At 52.0% G+C, this 22,854-nt stretch overlaps 1 protein-coding gene across 4 annotated transcripts in view; it reads left to right on the forward strand.

The window, feature by feature from the left end:
- IQCA1 (IQ motif containing with AAA domain 1) overlaps positions 1-22,854 on the forward strand; it is a 140,435-nt gene that overhangs the window by 11,884 nt on the left and 105,697 nt on the right. For all 4 annotated transcript variants that reach the window (XM_066279691.1, XM_066279690.1, XM_066279692.1 and 1 more), the window contains exons 3-5: positions 5,514-5,630; positions 9,248-9,439; positions 11,679-11,750. In XM_066279691.1, the coding sequence (XP_066135788.1) occupies positions 5,514-5,630; positions 9,248-9,439; positions 11,679-11,750 (381 nt within the window). The remainder of the gene's footprint in view (positions 1-5,513; positions 5,631-9,247; positions 9,440-11,678; positions 11,751-22,854) is intronic.

Below are 22,854 nucleotides of genomic sequence, written 5' to 3' on the forward strand. Positions count from 1 at the left end.
CCTCCGCTGCTGTTTCCAAAGGAAAGGAGACCTCTCCCTGGCCTGTTTTCTCGTTGTCTTCTGGATGCGTGGCCTTGGGTTGTTGGTTCCCTGTTCCCAGGAGGACTCATCTCCTCTGCTGTTTTGGGTCAGTGGTGACTCCGAGGATGTATGACATGGGCCTTTGAGACTCAGACACAAGAGAAGGGCTCCGTCTCGCTCTCTGAGGCCACGGGGCTCTCCCACGGCCACCTCTGGCCACGGCGCCTTCCGGTGAGCACCCTGCCCCTGCGCCTGCCCCTGACCTTTGCTGCCAGCCGCCCAGGATGTCTCCGGCCCCCCCATCTGGCCAGGTCTCCAGGGGCCAGTGGACACCGCACTTCAGGGTCATGGCCCCGTGAGTGCAGGCTTCACTTTGAAAGGAACATTTTCCTGAAGTAGAGTTAAAAGGAGACAATGTTGAACTCTCTACATGGGTTTTAATGTTTCTTCCTTTTGAAAATAGCTGGGCCTCCTTAGAGGTTATGTTTCTTTCTGGGATAGACTTGACTCGCATTAGCAACACACTTGACCAAAATGGACGAAAGACAATAACTGAAATGAATGAAAATGTTGAAGATTATTGGAAAACGTCCAGGTTTATTGCATTCATTTATAATAGCACGAGTTAAAGCTTTTTTAGGTCAAGTGTACTGTATTAACTCATGTGCAAATACCAAGCACAACTTAAGATAAACATGAAATAGCCATACAATTGCATTCCTAAATTCAATTAATTAACTCAATTAATATAAAATTAGTTAATACAGTGGTACCTTGAGATACGAATTTAATTTGTCCTGTAACTGAGCTCGTAAGTCAGTCAACTCGTGTATCACACTGCCGACTCTGGACCCGTGTGCCAACGCGCCAACTAGCGGCAGCTTCCCCAAATCACAACTCATATCTCAGAATTTCTCCCAGATCTGGAACAAAAATACGGACCTAGTCACAGCTTGTATCTTAAAAAATTTGTATGTTGGTCTTATCTCAAGATACCACTGTATTGAATTTATTAATTTAACATTAAGAATAATAAATAACATTCCTAAATTTAAGGAACAAGAAGTTTATGGACTCTATATGGTGGGCTTGTTCAGTTTGTCCCTGCTTTTCTTATTGTTTCCACTGGCAGCACTCGGCTTCAGCTAGTTTATCGTCTTAAAGGCCATGACATTGAGAGGGATGATAGAGCCACTGAGCACCGAGGGGGGCGCTGGAGCCACTGAGCGACGATGGGGCCACTGAGCACGGAGAGGGATGATAGAGCCACTGAGCACTGAGGGGGCGCTTGAGCCACTGAGCAACGATGGGGCCACTGAGCACGGAGAGGGACGATGGACCACTGAGCACTGAGGGGGACGCTGGAGCCACTGAGCACGGAGAGGGACGACAGAGCCACTGAGCACAGAGAGGGGTGATGGAACCACTGAGTACAGAGGGATGGTGGATCACTGAGCACAGAGGGACGGTGGATCACTGAGCACAGAGGGACACTGGAGCCACTAAACATTGAGGGAAATAAAGAATGAGTGACATCATACTGGACGTCTTTGTAGCAGGTCACTATCAACAGTGTTTTCTGCAGTCCTGGAAGGTGCGAACTGAGCCATGTGACGGCAGTGAGCTCCAGCTGGTTAGCGGGTGCATCCAACTTCAGCATCGTGGACCCCATAAAACAGTGCTCTGGCCCAAGAGACACACTAACCTCTGGAAACTTCTGTGTGGACCAGTCCTGAGTTTCAGGGTGGAAGCCCAGACCAGCACAGCCGAGCAGCCCCTGTGTCGGGCTCCTGTGGCTCTGTCCCCTCTCAGCCCACAGCCCCTGAGCCGGGCTCCCATGGCTCCGTCCCCTCTCAGCCCACAGCCCCTGTGTCGGGCTCCCGTGGCTCCGTCCCCTCTCAGCCCACAGCCCCTGAGCCGGGCTCTCGTGGCTCTGTCCCCTCTCAGCCCACAGCCCCTGTGTCGGGCTCCCGTGGCTCCATCCCCTCTCAGCCCGCAGCCCCTGTGCTGGGCTCCCGTGGCTCCGTCCCCTCTCAGCCCGCAGCCCCTGTGTCGGGCTCCCGTGGCTCCGTCCCCTCTCAGCCCGCAGCCCCTGTGTCGGGCTCCCGTGGCTCCGTCCCCTCTCAGCCCGCAGCCCCTGTGTCGGGCTCCCGTGGCTCCGTCCCCTCTCAGCCCGCAGCCCCTGTGTCGGGCTCCCGTGGCTCCGTCCCCTCTCAGCCCGCAGCTCCTGTGTCGGGCTCCTGTGGCTCCGTCCCCTCTCAGCCCACAGCCCCTGTGTCGGGCTCCTGTGGCTCCATCCCCTCTCAGCCCACAGCTCCTCCTCCTATGTTTTGGGGCCAGCACCCCAACTCCTTGTACAATATGGCTGGCATCCCTGACCGCGGCTGACCAGTTCAGGGACGGGAACCTCGGTGGCCTCAACATCCAGTTCTTCTCTGAGAGCTCTGAGCCGGGACAGAGAGAGAGAGGGAGACCCATTCCTCGCTTAGGGTCTGAACCTGTCTGCTGACCCCATTGTAAATAGTTGGAAACTATTATTCAGCAGATTCTCGGGAGAACAGAGGAAGCTGCTTTTTGGAGAGGAGAGAGGGAGCACAGAGCAGCCTCCCCAAGAGCAGCGGGAATAAACAGCAGAGTCCCAAAGTGTCTTCGTCCCTGGACCCATCTCTGATGTTGGCGGCCACTCGGCCACTTTCCTGCCCTGGTTTCCACAGGGTTCCAAATCCTTCCCACCTGCTCCTTCTGGCTCAACTGGCCAGAAGACGGTTTCTGGAACCTGCCATATATATCAGTAGCCTTCTCTAACAAGTCCCCTGAGGTGGAGAGTCATGTAGGGGGCAGGAGGGAGCAAGTTTCTGCCACAGACGTGTCCTGGGTCCCACGCCACAGAGCCGGGAAGCCCGAGGGCTGGCGGCGAGTCCGGAGCCCCTGGGGTCTGTGTTCCTCGCTCCTCCCAGGGCTGGCGGCGAGTCCGGAGCCCCTGGGGTCTGTGTTCCTCGCTCCTCCGAGGGCTGGCGGCGAGTCCGGAGCCCCTGGGGTCTGTGTTCCTCGCTCCTCCGTGCCGCCTTGTTCTGTTTCCTCAAAACCCCGACCGTGACTCTGTGGTCTCAATGAGCCGGTGCAGCTCTGTCCGAAGTTTTGCCTTACCATTTAGAAAAGAAGAACACCTGAACGTGCCTGCTAATACATAAAACCACAGCATAACCTAGAAGGGTGACCTTCCCTGAGATGGCTGTTCCTGTCCCCAGGCCACCCTCAGCCACTGGACCCTAGCAACTCACGCTCAGTTCACCCCACACACTGTTTTATAAGCAAATACGGCATTGTATCAAGTGTGAAGACAAACCCCTCTAACACAGAGAAGCAGAGAGGGCCCTTCGTTGCCCCAGCTTTTCCCATAAAAACACTCTGCCCACACACAGTGGTGAGAGCACAGGGTAACAGAGGCGAGTTCTCACGATGGCAGGTGCTCAACTTACAGGCGGTGGTGACTGGGTCAGGTGAGCCTGTTTCTGGGGGAGCACGGGTCAGCACCCCAGCCCTCAGACCAGCTGGAGCTGCCAATGGGAGGCAGACTGCGTGTTCCCTCCGCGTGTCCCCGGCCGCCTCCCCAACCACCCCCGCTCCCGCCCGGCCAGCGCCCGGGAGAGCCGGCGCCTGGCAGGTGGAGGGGTTTACACGACAAGGCAGAGCCAGCCCAGCTCCTCCCACCGGAGGACTTGGCAGGGGACAACATCAGCTGGTTGTCCAGGAAACGGCAACAAGGGAGCCGTCCTCCCTCAGATATGCACGGGGCTGGGCACGCCTTCGAGCTGACCCAGACGTAGAGGCCGGAGCCACGGCTGAGAAAAGGGGTCTTCAGTCCCCGGCCAGACCACCCTGAACGCACCGATCTCGTCCGATCGCAGAAGCTCAGCAGGGTTGGGCCTGGTTGGGACTTGTTTGGGAGAAAAGGGGTCTTCAGTGCCTTCAGCTCGCTGGCGCCATACCCGTGAGCTGCCCGCGGCCAGCAGCCCTTCCTGGGCGGGCACACGCAGTCAGTCCGTTCTCGGCCCTGGGGTGGCCGGCACGGCTTGTGCTGGGTGACACCACAGACGCTGTGGAGGACGCCAGGAGCGCTCACGGCAGAGGCCACCTCCTTGTTGGTTTTCATAGTCTATCGCCTCCTCCCAGAAGGTCTGGGGAGACCGCCCCACCACAACCTCTAAAAGGCACCCCTTTATGCTGTCATCTTTAGTTGGGGGAAGGCCTGTTCACAACTCCTGGTTGGGGAGGGGGAGTATGGAGAGTCACATCAGAATAGGAAAAAGGAGCGTTGAGCCTGACCAGGCGGTGACGCCATGGACAGAGCATCGGACTGGGACGCAGAGGACCCAGGTTCAAAATCCCAAGGTCGCCGGCTTGAGTGCGGGCTCACCAGCTTGAGCACGGGGTCACTGGCTTGAGTGTGGGATCATAGATATGACCCCATGGTCACTGGCTGAGCCCAAGGTTGCTGGCTTGAGCAAGGGGTCACTCGCTCTGCTGTAGTCCCCTGGTGAAGGCACATATGAGAAAGCAATCAATGAACTAAGGAGCCGCAACAGAGAGTTGATGCTTCTCATCTCTCTTTGTTCCTATTTGCCTGTCCTTATCTATCCCTCTCTCTGACTCTCTCTCTCTCTCTCTCTGTCTGTCAAAAAAAAAAAAAAAGGGAGTGTTGACCCTGAAAACCAGAACCTGAACTTTCCTTAGTCAAAAGGTCCAGCAGAAGGCAGCCAGGAGTGTCCAAGAGTGTCCAGGACAGGGCCTCTCAATGGGCTTGGCCAAGGGCCACCTGCAACCTTCCATAACCCTTGTCCACTCCTGACTGTTGAACTCGGACTGGTAAATATTCACTCGACCTCTACTAACTGGAAAAATTCGGTAATATACATAGTGAAGACTAGAAGTTTATTGTGTGTGTGTGTGTGTGTGTGTGTGTGTGTATGTGTCTCAAAGTTTCCTAATGAATCAAGTTAATTTTGTAAGTAATTTTTGTAATGGGATAATTTAGGTAAAAATAAAACCAATTACTAGAAGAAAAAAAAGTTGACCATTATGTCCAAAATTTGATGATGCTAATGATCAGTTACCAGATTTAACTCCCAAGATCTCTATAGCTCAAAACTTTGCCATTCTAACTTATATGATTAGGTAGACTGAGCTGATGCAACATTTCTTTAAAGAAATTCATTAACTTATATGTCAATTGAAGCCTAGCTGATACAAGTTACTGACATCTTACTGTGATGATTTAAAAAGAAAAGGAACGTGGCTACAATGTTCCTTCTGACTTTTTTTGTGTCTCCCTGTGCGTAAGAAATTCTCTTCCCTCCCCTGGCCTCTGGTCTCTTCCATGAGGATGGGCTACTGCCGTGTTCTTACTGAATATGCTAAATGGATCTGAGTCCTGGAACTCTGACAAAAATGCTCTTTTGCTTATTTATTTATTTATTTTTGTCTTTCTCTAGCAACAATTAGATATTCCCATACCCAAGTACTTTCTGAAGGAGAGGTTGGAAGTCATAAAAGGAAGAGAGAAAATCCTCGCTCGAATCCTAGCCGACGCTGGATTACACATATCTAAGGTGGTTTGTATGTTATTTTTAACAAACGTTATTCCATACGCTATAAAATCTGCTTCTCCTGCTCCTCACAGAGAAGCAATTAGGGTTTTCTAGTGTGAGGAGAGCTGTACCTTTTCCCTGCGGCTGTTAAGTATAGAAGTGTTTTGGTGATTCATAACCGTTCTTTGTGGAGGACTGAGAAGTCGAGGCCAAACACGATGCTCTGTTGGTTGAACCAGCATCTCCTCGATGGCATAGATCACCAACTCAGTGTAATTTCTCAACTCAGATTCCCCTCGCCTAAATCAGAAGACGAATGTTGTTCACATGAAGTAATTGAGGGCTGAGATAACTTACTCGGGACACAAAAATATGACTGCACTTTCTAAAAGTGCTGCTTGACCTTTTATAGCTTCCAGTTGAGTGACATTGGATCGCCTCGAGGGGACTGTCCGTGGGGAGACAGAAATCCTTACCGATCCCCCAGGGAGCAAAGAGCATCCTATTCAGCTGCCCCCTCCTCCCCCACGCTGCGCACCTCTGCCTTCTTCCCCGTCTCGGCTGTTGGTTGGGACTCTCCGGCCCTTCTCCCTGGATCTCGTGGTGACGTCCATTCGGCCTCCTGTGGGCAGTCTTTCTCTGCCAGTCTTGGCTGTTGGCTGGGACTCTCCGGCCCTTCTCCTTGGATCTCATGGTGACGTCCATTCGGCCTCCTGTGGGCAGACTTTCTCTGCCAGTCATTTCCACGTGGCACTGCCGTACCTTCTGGCAAATCTACGTAATGCATTTCCGTGACCTTCGCTGCTTTCAAAATCAGTGCCCCCATCCGTTCAAACCGGGACAGCTCAGAGTGGACAGGGCACTCTCAGTATCTCCGCTGCCCCTGCAGGTGCAGACCAGGGTGCCCGTGGTAGATCACACGTGGTCTTCCTACAAATAGGCCGCCTGAGGCACGACCAGCCGGACTCCAGAGGCATGCCGAGGGGCAGCCAGGAGGGAGTGCGTGCCCGGGGTCGCCGGCCCCGTGCTGGCTCTTGTTTTGAGCAGGCCCGCTTCCTGTGCAGAGAGGGCCCCCTCTTTGCCCTCCGTCCCAGCCTGTCAAAGTGATACTCATACTGCAGAGCCCAGTAGGAGAGAGTGTCCCCCAGGAATCCTCTCCTAACCCCTCTCTAGAAACCGTCTCTCCTCCCATGCCTGTCCCCTAAGTGACTGATTCCTCTTCCACACGGTACATTCCGGGAACTCGGTCCCAAGGCTGACTTGCCTGGGGTCATCGGGCCTTTCCTCAGCACCGGCTCCCGAGTCCAGCCTCCAGAGCATGCGTCCCCCGCGGGACCCCTGGCACAGACGGCTGGCACGCGTGCGGGTTCACTGCAGAGCTCACTGGAGACTGCCGAGGGAGCACAGAAGGGAGATGGCATCGCTCCCGCTGCAGTAAAGCCCTGAAAGTCCCTCCTCCTTTGTGCGGGGTCAGCAGTTGGGAGGTCTCACCCCTCCCTCAGCGTCCAGCCCTCGGACTCCGCTCGGCTCGGCTGTCCCGGCATCAGAGTGCCTACGCTCAGCGAGACACGGGCATCTGGGTGACTTCCCCGTGGCCTTTGGGGTCTCACTGGACCCCACTCTCATCTCAAGCTGCTTCTTTCTTGAAAATATACGCACTCTCTACCCCGAGAAGACTGCATATATACGCACTCTAGACGTCCCTGCCTACGCTTGTGGCGCTTACCGTGTGTTCCCGGGGCCTCCATCCGCGTGCCACGGTCTCTGTGTCCCGAGGATGCCGCAACCCTGAGCGGTAGTCATTCCGGACCGGGACTGTTTTCAGAATGACAGTACGGGACCCAAAGGAAGTGAGCACAGTGATAACTTACCCTCGCCGGGCACGTGCTGTCCGCAGAAGTGCTTTGACACATGCTGTCTGCCCTTCCTGGGGACTCACGGTGCTTCTACCCGAACACACGAAGAGCATCGCTGAAAATGTGCGCTCTCCGCAAGCGTGAAGGTGGGCGCTCCGTGCACCCAGGACGCGGAGGAGTTGTTTTGTGGCGCCGCTGCCCGAGAGGACCCACGCGCCCCGCGGGGGGCAGGGGCTGCCTTATCGGGAGGGGGGGGTCCTCTCCTTCAGATAGGCCCCGCCCCTTACCAACCGGGGAATGCGTGCAAGTTACTTCTTTGAGCCTCAGTCTTCGGAACCCTTCAGTGGCCACAGTAACACCTCCCTGGAGCTCGCTTTGTGACGTGGATGAGGGGACACAGGAAAAGTGTCTGGCATCTGTGGGTTCTCAGTAAACGTCTCTTTGCTCTCCATCCTGTACATGCACATGCACACGCACACACACACACACACGTGCACACACACCGTCACACAGTCATGACCAGCCTGGGGAAGGGGGGCCCAGCTGGTGATTGGAGCACCCACACTGGACCTCGGTGTTCTGCACAGCAGCCTGACACAGTGGCCATAGCTGCCCTCAGGCCAGGAGAAGGACTCAGGCCGGGTCTGGGTGCTTTTCTGCCTCCAGTGCCTCTCGTTTCTGTCCCACCCGTGCATGGGGCGCACCCACGCCAGGCCACGTGCTCAGCCACGTCCCTCGCTCTGGGGACAACGGGGGGCCTTGGGTCTGAGCCCACCAAACTCGTGCCGGCCTCCGGGCGCCCCTAGCAACCCTGCTCTCACCCCCCCTCCCTCCACCACAGCACAGCCCCTCGCCCGACTTTGCCTCCAAAGACAGCATTGTCCTGCACAGCCCGATGTTTCTCCGTCTCCATGGTCGCCTTCACCTCTGAATGTTCAAAATGAAAACCTGTAGGCGCCGGGGGACATTTCATATATAAAGTGAACACTCCTCCAGCGATTTTAACGTTAGTCCATTAGTCAGATTCACCAGACCATTCTTTACAGTAGGGGTCCCCAAACTTTTTACACAGGGGGCCAGTTCACTGTCCCTCAGACCATTGGAGGGCCAGACTATAAAAAAAACTATGAACAAATCCCTATGCACACTGCACATATCTTATTTTAAAGTAAAAAAACAAAACGGGAACAAATACAATATTTACAATAAAGAACAAGTAAATTTAAATCAACAAACTGACCAGTATTTCAATGGGAACTATGCTCCTCTCATTGACCACCAATGAAAGAGGTGCCTCTTCTGGAAGTGCGGTGGGGGCTGGATAAATGGCCTCGCGGGCCGTAGTTTGGGGACCCCTGCTTTACAGGATTTTAAGGTCAGCATTCTACTTCCTCTGTATTTTATGTTGTTATTCTAATTTACGTTTACACTATTAAGTTCATGAAATATTGATGGCAGTTTCAAGTTTCACTGAATCCGTTTTATTGGCATTCTTGGTCTACTCGGCCTAAATGTCGAGCTCCTTAGTATTCTGTTTGGTGGGTAGAGGAAGACGGGAGGGGCCCTCCAGCACGGGCCCACCACAGAACCAGGGCAGATTGTGACAGTGTACGTGATTCCCGGGGAAACGCTTAGCATTGCGCGGAGGGCACACTCTTTATCAGCCGTCTGGAAGCGCTGCACAGCCGGGTCGGAAGCACACGTGTGGTGTTTCTGGGGCCAGCGGATGTCGTCAGCGTGTTTAACCATCGACTGATCTCCAGTTTTTGTCTGTTTCTGCAGAGAGACCCTATGAAGAGCATCTCCCCAGAACAGGCTGTGAGGGTCATCCAGATCGCGGAGAGGGCGCGGCAAGGTCGCCTGAGAGCCGCGTTCATGAGGCAGGTCTTCCTCCAGGAGCAGAGGACCAGGGAAGCCCGGCTCCTCGGCGAGAAGGGGTTCAACGTGGAGGCGGCCGCCCTGCGCATCCAGAAGGTGTGTGGGGACGGGGGGGGGCGGGCAGCTGGACGTGGGGGCCCCGGGGTCCGGCGGGGGGGGCGGGCGGCTGGACGTGGGGGCCCCGGGGTCCGGGGGGGGGCGGGCGGCTGGACGTGGGGGCCCCGGGGTCCGCCACCGCCCGGGGTGCACGCCAGGGTGCGGCCAGCTCCGACGCACAGAAGCCCACCTCTATAGGAGAGCGGGGTTAAGTTCCGGGGAGATTGATTTTCTTACCCCGGGGGAACCGTGAGCTAAGCTTGCTCACGCTTTTTAAGTTGCATTATAAATAGATTTAAACCATGCGGCATTTTCTTCAGTTGTTCGTAAAACCGTTGATAATTGTCGGAAAGTACGTGGCTAACAACTCCGGGAGGATATAAACCCGTCGTGAACTTGTAGAAACCCATGTACGCACGGACGTGTAACATGTACAGCAGGGCTAGCACCTGCTTGCTCGCAGTCCACACGGAGTCCCGGCGGCCGTCGCGGGCGACCGGAGCCTCGAGGCTCTCCGAGAAGCGGGGCCTGGAGGTTCCCCCCCGTCTGTGAGACAAGCATTGTTGATGTGTGTACCCCGTCCTTTTTTCCAGTAGAGACTGTGTTGCTTGCAGGGAACTGCAGGACATGGCACGGGACAAGTGAGACTTAGGCCAGAGCAGAAGGAAGCACAGGGACCTGCTCTGGAGCGCGGAGATCAGGACTCGGGCCCCTGGCTGTGTCGGAAGGGCGGGGGTGGGGCTGGGGGGGGACAGATAAGAGACTGTCTTCCGCGGAGGGAGGGAGTTTTAAACAAACGTTGGGCGTTCACAGCCGAGTTCTCCAATTCGACGCTACTGTGTTGGATTTCCCCGCATGACCGCAGAAATTTTTCTCTTGAACCCATGAACTGACACCCTCAGACTTAGCCCCACGCCCTTGCAGTCTAGAAGATTCCCTTGAAGAAACACAGGTAGGGGCATCTCACTAAGGAGAATCCTAGGCCATTTCTCCCCCCGCCCCAACACACACACAAACATTTGAGATTTCTTTGATACATAATAGCGTGTAAGTTTTTAAGATAGATGTCCTAATTTGATGTGCAAATATATTCTAAAACAATGACCACAGTAAGATTAATCCACACCCCTATCCCCACACATGATCACCACTTTTCCTTTTAGTGAGAACATTTAAGGTCAACCCTCTTAGCGGTTTTAAAGGATACACTACAGTGCTGTTAGCCACAGTCACCATACTGTACATTCGGTCCCCCGGACGTGCTCGTCTCACACCTGGAAGTCTGCGCCTTCGCCCACCGTCACCATGTCCCCCACGGCCTCCACCCCCCGCCCTGGCGACTACAAACCCACTCTCTGTCTCTATAGGCCCAGTAGTTTTTAGAATCTACGTAGAAGTGCGGTCACACGGTGTGTGTCTTTCTCCGTGGGGTTTACCTCCGTTAGCATAACGCCCTCCAGGTCCACCCATGCTGTCGCAGAGGGCGGGATTTCCTTCCTTTCATGGCTGACTGATGTGTCATTGTATGTAGACACCACGTTTTCTTTATTCAACCACAGACACTTAGGGTGTTTCCAGGTCTTGGCTATTGTAAACAGTGCTGCCATGAACATGCAGATGCCGGTATCTCTTTAAGATACTGATTTTTATTTCTTTTAGATATATACCCAGATTGCCAGATCCGGTGGTAGTTTTGTGTTTAGTAACCTCCCTGCTGTTTTCCATGGTGGCTGCGCCAGCTGAACGTGGCCACCATCGGTGACCGGGGCTCCCTTTTCTCCAGGTCCCTACCAGCCTTTGTGATCCCCTGTCATTCCAATCGTGGCCATTCTGACAGGTCTGAGGCTATTGCCGGGTCAGCAGTGGGGTTTGAGGTTAGCAGGCTAGCTCCCATGGTCTTGGGTGAGTGTGGATCCAGGCTGGTCCCTGGGTGGAGGGGTTCCCTGTGGGACACCCTGTTCATTGGGGTGACACTGGGACAAGGGTCCACCTCAGGGTCCACAGCTGTGTCCTCTGACAGCAGCCCAGGCTGTTTGTGTGATTCATTCTCTCTTTAGTACATTCCCCTCCGATCACAGAAGAAAAAATATTCCATCAACACGCACACGTGTGCAACCTTGAGTGCGCAGTCATTATTTCATTTGGAACAGGCAGTTTACATGGTAGAAACATTACGGCAATGTTTTTATGTATTTACTTTTTGCATGTACCAAACAAGTAACCATTTCTCTGTTTTTAGGTGTGGCGAAGTTTCCATCGACGTCAGCAAACCAAAAAAGAGAGAGAAGAGGAGATGATATTCCTGGGTATGGTAAGTTTTCTTGTACACAGATATATGTGTCTGGTTTTCTTAAAGACAGCGGAACCTGTAAGGCTTGAGTCTCCCTTAGATAGTCCTTGAGGAAGGAAAAACAAATGGCTAGTGACATGAGAGGGTGGGGCCGCCTGTGCTATACAGAGGGCTGCTGGGAAGACCCGCAGCGAGCGGGGGGTGTCCACGTCCACGTCTCTGATAGGACCCACAGACTCTCCCCAACGGGGGGACGGGCCCTGAGCTGCCCACGACACGCCGTCCCCGTCTGATGCCATAGCGCACTTGACTTGATTAGTCCGTGTGGTCACGAGAATGGGTGCGCACGGGGATGGGAACCTTCGGGGTGTTAGGACCGAGGCCGAGTGGAAAGGGCCGAGGGGTGACCTGCGTCCGTGTAACAAGTTACTGACTCAGCAGCTGACACGCACGCCCATGTCATCTCGGTGGCCGCCATGGCCCAGGAGCCTGTACCTGGCTGGGCCCTCTGCCCAGCAGCTCACAGGCTGCAGCCAAGGTGTTGGCCGGGGCTGAGGTCTCATCGAGGCTCTGCAGGGGAAGGATCCACTTCTTCCAAGCTGGTTCCTGGGAGCTGGCGAATGGAAGGCCTCGGTTTGGGGGCCTGTGGTGACCCAGAGACAGCCCCAGCCCAGTGCCATGGGGACCTCTCCGTCCGTCTGGGAACTGGTTCACAAGAGCCAGCAGGGGAGAGGGGCCACCATCTCCTGCAAAGGCTCGCAGAAGTGGCACGCCTCACCTGTGCCCCACTCGGTTGGTTAGAAGGAGGTCACAGGCTCACCCATAGTCAGGCAGAGGAGAGGACGAGAGGACAAGAGGGTGTGAGCACCAGGAGGTGGGGACGATGGGGGACCGCCTCAGAGCCTCTGTCTGTGCGAAGGAGGGTCCTCCATTGCCTGCTTTGACAAGCAGGGGGCCCCGAGGAGGGTCCTGGAGCCGGGACGCCTGCTTCCCGGGGCGGCCCACTCTGTCTCCGTGGGGGAGCTTCTTCCTGTCCTTCACCTGCAGTCCTCTCCCCGACAGTTCCCACAGGCTGGCTGGGGCTCTGTCCCCCGGGGTCACCCAGAGTATGTCTGGTTCCTCTTTCTCAGGACAGCCCTTCAGGCATTTGAAGGTAGCTCTTGAGTCTTCTTCGCCCATTCTTCAGTGCTAATTATATTGGAGACAGCAGCCCTTGGGTGGGGCGGGGGCTGGGGGTTGACCTGCTCAGTGTTTGGTAAAGAATGCTGTAATTTGAGAAGGGCGGGAAGGAAAGCCTGTGGAACCCGTTGCAGCTCTGAGTTAAGGGGTGCTGGTGTGAGCCCCAGTGCTTGGTTCCCTATTTAATAGCCAGATTAAAATACTACAACAGTGATGTTGATAGAGATGATAACCGGGTCTCTGAAGACATGACTCTCCGGTGGGGCCAATCAACAAAAGAAGGAGGCCCTGGCTGGTTGGTTCAGCGGTACAGCATCAGCCTCGCATGTGGAAGTCCTGGGTTCGATTCCCGGCCAGGGCACACAGGAGAAGCGCCCATCTGCTTCTCCACCCCTCCCCTTCTCCTTCCTCTCTGTCTCTCTCTTCCCCTCCCACAGCCAAGGCACTATTGGAGCAAAGTTGGCCCGGGCACTGAGGATGGCTCTATGGCCTCTGCCTCAGGTGCTAAAAATAGCTCGGTTGCCAAGCAACAGAGCAAAGATGGGGTCAAGCATCACCCCCTAGTGGGTTTGCCAGGTGGATCCCAGTCAGGGCACATGTGGGAGTCTGTCTCTCCACCTCCCTGCCTCTCACTTGATAAGAAAAAAAAAGAAAAGGAAAGAAAACACAAATATGCTGAAGAGAAGCACAGATGCTACTAGGTTTAAAAACATTAAATAAGATTATGAGTAGCTATGGTAATACATTATTGGAAAATAATTGAACAGAGAAGATTCCTAGGGAAGTACGAATGTTGAAATTGACCAAAGAGGTGAAATTCCTGAATTAATCAATCCCTGTGGCAAACATCTAAAAGATTTTTAAAATCCCTGCATTTGTTTGTGAGAGCAGATGCCAACAAGTGAAAAAGTAAATGCAACTTATGCTTTTTTGTTTTTTAACCAATGTATGGATATGTTTTGTTTCGGCTTTTTTTAGTTACATTTTCCAATGCCGCATGCCCCCGGCTCGGTAATAGAGACCTCAATGGTTACCCGTCTGCGGTGGATACAACAGCCTAGCATGAGGCCCCCCAGAGCCCTTTGTCCTGGGGTCGGCCGTGAATGTGACCACCTCAGCCACATTGTCATTGAGCCTCCTTGTGTAAAAATATTAATTTTCCCCCTGAGATGTCAGAATGTAAAATAAGTCAAAAGGCCTTATCAGTGATATTACTACGATTAGACAAAATACAATAGTCTCTCACTTAGGGTGTTGCTGTTTAACATCTGTCAATGTATCGGCGGCATCTTGTCAATGACAAAGGACACGGCGAGTGCCTTTGTGTGAGGATAGTGGACGGTGCCCTCCGACTGCTCTGTCCGACTGTCCGCGCCTGCAGTCAGAGCCTCTGCTGTCAGCACAGAGTGGAAGACGTGAATTATTTACCTCGCGGAATGAAACCAGACACTCGGAAGAGCACCGTTTCCTGGTGACGGGGCAGGATGGCCCTGCACACGTGTGTGTGAAGTCTCAGGGGTGGCATCCAGCTGTATTGTCTACGGTTCCGACCAGAGTGGCCTGTGTGCTTCAAGGGACACCTTGATTGCATCGCCGATGTCCTTCATTCCCCTTTGATCTGTGAATTTCAGAGATAAGTCAGCATTTATTTTTGGAATTGAAAACCCCGTGGGCGCCCTGACCAGCTTCTGTTTTCTGGTGTGGGCATGCTGGGCTGATGAAATGGGGGACAGTTCCTGCCGGGTGTCACAGGTTTTTGTGGTTTAAAAATTCACTAGGTAAATAGTATCCAGCCATGAAGAAAGGAGTCCTGACTCCAGCTATTGCAGGGGTGAAACTTGGAGGACATTATACCAAGTGAAATAAGCCAGTCACATAAAAGACAAATACTGTGTCGATCTAGAGTTGTCACACTCATAGAAGCAGAAAGTAGGTGGGGGGGAGGGAGATGGGCAGTCGTGTTCACTGAGTACAGAGTCTCAGTTCTGCAGAATGGAAACTTCCTTATTATATATATATACACACACACACACACACACACACACACATATATACATTTATTTATTTATTTATTTATTTTTTCTGAAATGAGAAGCAGGGAGGCAGAAAGACTCCTGCATGAGCCCAACCGGGATCCACCCGGCATGCCCACCAGGGGGTGATGCTCTGCTCATCTGGGGTGTTGCTCCATTGCAAACAGAGCCATTCTAGCACCTGAGGCAGAGGCCATGGAGCCATTCTCAGGGCCTGGGCCAATTTTGCTCCAATGGAGCTTTGGCTGCAGGAGGGGAAGAGAGAGAGAGAAAGGAGAGGGGCAAGGGTGGAGAAGCAGAGGGCACTTCTCCTGTGTGCCCTGGGCGGGAATCGAACCTGGGACTTCCACATGCCGGGCCGACGCTCTACCACTGAGCCAACTGGCCAGGGCCAGAATGGAAACTTTCTATAGATCTGTTGCACAACAGTGTGAACCTAACACCACTGAGCCGTCTATTTAAAAGTAGCTAGTAAATTTTGTTATGTGTCTTTTACCACAATCCAAAAATTTTTAATTCAAACTTTTAATTAATTTAGATTTAATTTAAAATTTTAAAAACTATGAACACCACAATCAAATTTTTTAAATTTATTTTAATTCAAAATTCAATTTAATTCAAAAAATGTTTAATTTGCTGAGATGGTTTCTATGTAAATCATGGCTATTCACTAATAGCCCAAAAATAGAAATTAAAAATTAAATGAGATGCAGTATTTATGCATCTGAGATGTTCTCAGTTGGAAGGTACATCATGATTTTTATTTGCCATTAAAGAAAGAAAATGGTCAAATAAAGGAAGACGTACCCTTGATTGAAATAACGCACCCATCCCTAATTTCAGACATGTTACACTGGAAAAAATGTATCTTAGAATTGGTGAAACAGGACAATCCAGAGTTTGGATAGTATGAAGAGAGCAACCTGTCTGTTTTTCATTAAATGGGACTGCCTGGTTGCGTGTGTGTGCGTGTGTGTTTGTGCGTGTGTGCGTGTGTGTTTGTGCGTGTGCGTGTGTGTGCGCGCACACTCGCGCGTGTATGTGCACGTGCGCACACGCCTTCTCTTGGTTTTCAGGCTCTGTTGCAGTTTCACACCTTTGTGAAATACATGGCTTCCATTGGTAGAGAATGGCATCTTCCCTTCCCTGACTGATAACCATAAAAATTCATTGCCCCAAATCCAAGAAATGTTTTCAATTGAAGTATTTTTCCACTCTATCACTAATGAAGGTACTGTCTACTCATTTAAAAATCTCCTGTCTGCACTATTCCACTTTGTTACATTGTGCCCATGCAGAAGCCGTTGACCCCTCTGACTCCCACAGCCCTGGCACCTGTGTGGGAAGCCTGCGTGCTTCCGGGGTGACTGTCCTCATAACGCAAGCCAGAATTAGAGCAAGAAACATCACCGCGCCTTCGATTCCGGGCCAAGTGTTTTTCTTACCGTTGTCACATAAATTCTTTTTTTTTTTTTTATTATTGCCATGTTAAATATTGATATTCTAAAATCTACAAAGGAAAATAAATAGCACTCTAAAGATTCATGTGCAGCCATTTTAATTGGCAGAGCCAATGGGGTGGATCAGGTAGTGGGAAACTTTAATGAATGTAATATATTTCATTCTGTGGGTCCCTTTGAAATAATTTGTCCCACAGTCACGACCGTCATATATTCTGTGTTCCCCTGAAGCTATCGATGTTTGCATTATAATGAACACGGGGGGGGGGTAGGGGGGGAATGCTTATTAAAGAGAAAGAACTGTCACTTTGAAATGCATCCATGGAACCCTCAAAGCACCATAAAACCCTGCTCACTTTCAGAGCCTCACAGGAAGCAAGCTCTCTGCTAGAGTGGGTTTTTTTTTCTTGGTCAATAAATTAGACTACTTCCTTATTAACAAACAACCCTGAGTAGGAGCTTGGGCGCCCAGGGAGCACCCCTCCGAGCCTCCTTTTGGGGAAGGCAGCATGCTGTGCCCCGTGCTCCCCGCGCCGTCGGCACCCAGGGCTCCTCTCTGAAAAGGGCAGTCAGAGCCGAAATGGGCGCTGAATCAAAATGTGACGCTCTTTTATGGTCACGCTTCAGTATCAGCCGAAAGCCACGTCGTCCGGCATGGTCGTGTGCATGGGGTATTACAGTCATCTCCAAATAACGTTTTGCTTGTTTCCAGGAATAAATTATTCTCCGTAAAGGACTTTGCTGTGTAATTGACGGGGTTTCGTTTTGCTTTGTTTTAGATATATATATATATTTTTGGAATTTTCTGAAGTGAGAAATGGGGTAGGGGAGCGGCAGACAGACAGACTCCTGCATGTACTTGCCTGGGATCCACCCAGCATGCCCACCAGGGGGCGATGCTCTGCTCATCTGGGCCATTGCTCCGTTGCAACCAGAGCCATTCTAGTGCCTGAGGCAGAGACCACAGAGCCATCCATCCTCAGCACCCAGGCCAACTGTGCTCCAGTGGAGCCTTGGCTGCAGAAGGGGAAGAGAGAGACAGAGAGGAAGGAGAGGGGGAGGGGTGGAGAAGCAGATGGGCGCTTCTCTGTGCCCTGGCCGGGAATCGAACCCGGGACTTACACACAACAGGCCGATGCTGTACCCCTGAGCTGACTAGCTAGGGCAGATTTGTTTTATATTTTAAATGCAAAGGAGCCACTCCCTAAGTGTCCCAGAGGGGGCAGCATCTCTGAATCGAGTGGGGTGTCTCCACCCCTGGCGTTGAAGGGTTGGCTTTGTCAGGTTGACGAAGAACCAGGCACCCCGACAGTCAGTTGGGAACATGTGCCTGGCTGTACCACCTGGGCCAGTGGGGAGGAGACTTCAAGCGAGACCCCTACCCACCCTCTGAGCAGCCTGTTTCTTCTGTGAGAGCAGGGTAGGGCTAGCTATTCTGAAGAGCTGTCAGAAGGACTTCAGGAGAGATGGCACGCGCCTTCAAGAGGAACGGTGGCTGAGGTTAGTAGTCTTGGATAAAGGACAGATAGCATGTTGTCATGGTAACTGAATGATTTCGTACAATGGAAAGCCATCAAGATGCGGGATCACTTTCCTGTGTCACAGAACACAAAATACTTCCAAACAAGTCGTTGCATAAAATACTCAGGCTACTGATTTCAAAAAGGAACACATCTTGGCCTGTGTTATTCAGACTCATGAGCAGTGGAGTTGGAGCAGCCCACAGCCTGAGTCTATGGTGTGGCGGCCTTACCTCGCTGCCCCGGGGTCGGGGAGACCCCCAAGGCACCGGGCACCGCCCACACTGCATGCCCACCGTCCTGCCACACCAGAAAAAGCCCGCAGACCATTCTGAGCTGTGGTCCTAGGACAGGCGTGCCGGCCTCCGACAGGCTGAGCTAGGAGACAGAGCTTCATGGAGGGCCCTGCGTAATGCTGGCGATTTCAGAAGTCCACGTCAAGAGGGTTTGAGAAAGAAAGAGAGAGAGAGAGAGAGAGAGAGAGAGAGAGAGAGAGAAAGAAAGAGAAAGAAAGAAATAAAGAAGAAAGAAAGAAAAAGAAAGAAAGAAAGAAAGAAAGAAAGAAAGAAAGAAAGAAAGAAAGAAAGAAAGAAAGAAAGAAAGGAAAAACGTCACTGAGTTGTTTTTGCTTTTTGGGTTTTTTTTTTTTCCTGCTAAATGGGATTTTACGATCTTGACGTGGGGACCTTTAGCTGCATGTTGTCGTTTTTGTCATGACTGTTCTGCTTTCCTCCTGTCCCAGGCCTCCGGGTCATCAGGAACTCAGTGACGAAACGCATCCTCTCCCTCCTGTCTCCCGATGCCAGGACTCCTCTCGCTCTGTCCTCAAGCAGGACGTTCGCCCTAACTTTGTCTCAGATTACGCCCCGTTCAGAGCCGGGACAGCAGCCTGCGCGGAGCGGTGGCCGCAGTGCATGCCAGGCCCAGCCGGCCCGGTGCCCATCCTGACCCCGCCCTGACCCCGCCGCTTGCCCGCTGTGTGACCGGGGGTGGGGACTTAGCCGCCGGACGCCTTGGCTGCGACGTGTGCAGAGTAGAAGCGGTCCTCGCGCCTTGCTCGTCCATTTCTGTCACGTATTAAAGAAACGGACCTGGATAACGCGTTCAAAATGGTCTTACACGTTGTACAGACCTGGATATGTGTTAGCTGTTACTTTTCTTCCAGTTGCTTTTAATCCTGGGTTTGTATGTTCACATTATTCATGATTCAAAAAGGTTTATTTTAAAATGGCCTTTTTTTTTTTTTTTACCAGTTGAAGTTAGCTGAGATCAGAAAGGTTAATGGTCTGGAAAAACAGGCTCACTCATAATTGGCAGGGGAACACTTGTCAGCCTCTTTGTTGCAAGGCAGATCAGCACGTCTGTTGACATGACAGATGCATGTATTTTTTTTTAAACTATGATCCATAGTACCTATAAAACAACATTTTGGGAAAAAATATTTTAAGCTCTAAGAAGGCTGTCAATGAAGAGACACAGCAAAGCCTAGAGAGGAAGAGCAGAGATTCTAGAAATAGATGCCCCAAGCCCTGGTCTGCCACTTCCTGGCTGCGTGACCTTGGATAAGTCCCTTGACCTCTCTGGGCCTCAGGCTCCTCACATTGAAAATGAAGATGATCACGGTAGCTACACATCGAGACACTGTGGGAAACAAGGTTGCTAACATCGGTAAACCACTGAAAACAGGGCTTCGAAAACAGTGTATGAAAATAATGCCATCGACGTGTTTATTAAAAAAACGTTTTTTGAAGGAAAGTAGGACACAAAAGTAGCTGATTAATCTCCCACCACTAATCAGTGAGAAGACCAGCGGACTCGGTTCTAGCCCGGCTCCCATTACGCAAATTTGAAAACTATTTAAATTATATATTTTTTTAGAAACAAAGCATAACGGACTAGAAAATGTTTACCCTTTAATAGTTTGGCACCCACTAAAATTGTGGCATCTTCAAATAAAGACTTCAGGTAGCAGCCCTGGCCGGTTAGCTCAGAGCGTGGTCCCAAAACACCACAGTTGTGGGTTCAATCCCCGGTCAGGGCACATGCGGGAGGTGACTGATACACCACTGACTGGAACAACAAATGAATCCTCTCTCTCTCTCTCTCTCTCTCTCTGAAAGCAATCAATTAAAAAAAAAAAAGATTTACCTAACTGTCCTCTGAGCAGAGGACAAAGGGACCAGACTCTGGATCTCCGTACAGTGTTGTTTCCATTTCTTTGTCTAGAAATAGATGCCCCAGGCAGGTGGGGAGGTGTAAGCCCGGGTATGTAAACAGAGAGACATGACCCTCAAACGGAACGATGAAGCAAAATGGCTTATTCCCACAGACTGAAGAACGCTCGCTCGCTCCTGAAACGCCCCCCCCCGAAGAGCCGTTCACCCACAGCATGAGACCCTCCTTCTATCCACGGGCACAGTTAGAGCGAGGCGCGCCGCCCCCTGTCCCAGAGCCACGGGCCCCCTGAGGGCTTCCTAGCGCGCAGGGATGTACACCGCTGTTTGCGGGAGGAGGCGTCCGGGCTGGCTCAGCTCGGCATTGACCACAGCAAGATGACCATTTCTTCCACAGATGCCCCCTCCCCCGTCCCCTCGCGGCTGTGTCTCTGCCTTCAGGAACAACAAAAACCCATGAAGAAGAAGCAACCCCCGCCCCACTCCCACCGACCCAGGACAACGAGCCTCTGGAGATGGCCGCCCTCCTCACATCACTCACTGGCAAGCGTGTTTTCCGACAGATAAATCGAACAGATTTTTGTTCGGACAAATGTCCACAGTCGCTTACTAATTTGAACATAGATTTTTAAAGACAAAAGCCCATGAAACATTAGCTGAGCATTCTCTAAGTTAATGGGCCGTGGAGTCCTATTTCCCCACAAACCCAGGAAGCGTCCTCGTCTGTCCTGGTTCTTACTGCAACATCAATTATTAATATGTATATTTTTGCTGACGGAGGACCTCGCCATCAACATAGGTTGCGTTATCCAGTTCCAGGTCATTAACCGCAGAAAGCTGGTAAATATAATGGTTTATTCACATGGGAAGCCTTCATTAAGACGCGTAATTCTGCAGCTAATGTATTTCAACACATCGTCCGTCCTCGTGCCCCCTCCCTCCCTTTAATATTCGTAATTTATTTTTAAATGAGTTGCCGTTTATGCGACGAGGGGTCCAACACAGGAGTTGGAGGGCCGTGTATGGCCAGGAGCCGCCGGGGAGGGGAAGATGTTTTAGCCTCAAGGAGAAGTTGCTCATTAACATAAGGACCCACAGCAAGGATAAGTTTTAAATTCAAACAGCAACGAGAGGAAGCAGCACCCCGTGACCCCCGGAGGTATTTCTGCCAGAGAAAGTCTATATGGAGAAGCACGCATGGGCGCACCCGTATTAACAGCCCAGCGTGGGGTCTCACGGGGAGGGACTCGCCGGGCCCAGCTGGGGACCCACACCCTGGCATCTTTGCTAATGCAGGGCGACTCCGGACGGACAATGGCCGCTGAGCTGTGGACCTCCGTCTGTGTCCTCGTTGGCCCTGTGGGACGGTCCCCGTGTCTCCCCCAGAGGCGCAGGTGAACAGGAACAAAGGGGGAGACCGTGGCGATAGCGTGCCGCGCTGTCCGGGGGGGTTGTGGATGAAAACCCAAGGACAGCTGGTAGGCGTCCCCGTTCCGTCCAGAGGTCATGGGAGCAGGAGCAAGTCAGCCAAACACTTCACAGGAGAGCTCTCGCCAGGGCCCGAGTCAGCGTCACCAACTCATGACTTCACTTCGGGGGGCAGGCGGGGAGAAGGCCCCGCTAACAGATAGGTCATCTAGGTGACATCAGTGAACACAATGTGTTGTAAATTACCGTAAGGACCGTTCAGCTGGGGGGAGGCTGTGGGGGGGACACACAACTGCTGAGACTCAGGCAGAGGGAATCATAAATTAGCACAAGACTTCGAGACAACTGCACGTTCATCGGAGACAAAGGCATTTGGGTCATCGGTAGCGGAGATCCGTTTTGACTTGTTCACGGAGACAGTGAATGTTAAGTCAGCCCTCGCAGGGATAGGATGACAATCTGTACGGGAATTCTAAACCTCTATCTCGTTCACTTACGATGTAAACACTAGGAGGGAACACCACTACCTGGGAGATGGAAGAATCAGAGACTCCTTTAAATGAGTAAATAAAGGAAGTTCCTCCTTCTCCATTTGGGCACAAAGGGCATACGGTCACGTCACGTCTTGGAGCTCCTGTCCAGCGAGGCGACTCCGTTTGCCTTGAAGGCTGGTCTGTGAAACGATTCTATTAATTCTCATTCTAGATTCACTTTCAAAACAACCTTGAAAGTCATTTTAGGGGGGGTTGTTTTTTCCCCCTGTCATTAAAGTCACCCCGTCTCATTATACTAAACTTAAGACAATTAGCTTATTTCCTTAGACCGCCTAATGCATGTTTCTATAAACTATTACACGTGTGATTTTCTTTTCATCTCTTTAACTTGATTTTCGCGTCATTAAGCGGAGGCTGAATCCAGCAGCATCTGGATTGTGGTTTCAAGTTGAGAAATCGCTCCCAGGGGTTCGCAGGTATTTCTCAGAGATGAGTGTGTGTGTGTGTGTGTGTGTGCACGCCCACGCGCACTTGTCCCGTGTAACTGTCTCATCCATTTGGAATTTATTTTCGTATACGACGTGAATTGAGTCTTTAAGATTTCCCTCTCCGAGTAATTGATCTAAATGTATAGTTTTGTCAACGTACACAAGGCCTCGAATGTTGTCACATATTAGTGTCGCTGCTTTTGACGTGGACCCGAATGTTTTTCCTGAATCCCGGGATTTTCTTTACAAGGTTGCTCCCCGGCTTTCCTGGGTTCCGTCCACGTCGAGGTCGGGACCGCTGGTGCGTGGCCGGCGGTCACCCTGACCCCACTGCCAGTGCCAGGCTGCT

This window comes from Saccopteryx bilineata, chromosome 5, assembly GCF_036850765.1.
Source record: "Saccopteryx bilineata isolate mSacBil1 chromosome 5, mSacBil1_pri_phased_curated, whole genome shotgun sequence".
Lineage (NCBI taxonomy): Eukaryota > Metazoa > Chordata > Mammalia > Chiroptera > Emballonuridae > Saccopteryx > Saccopteryx bilineata.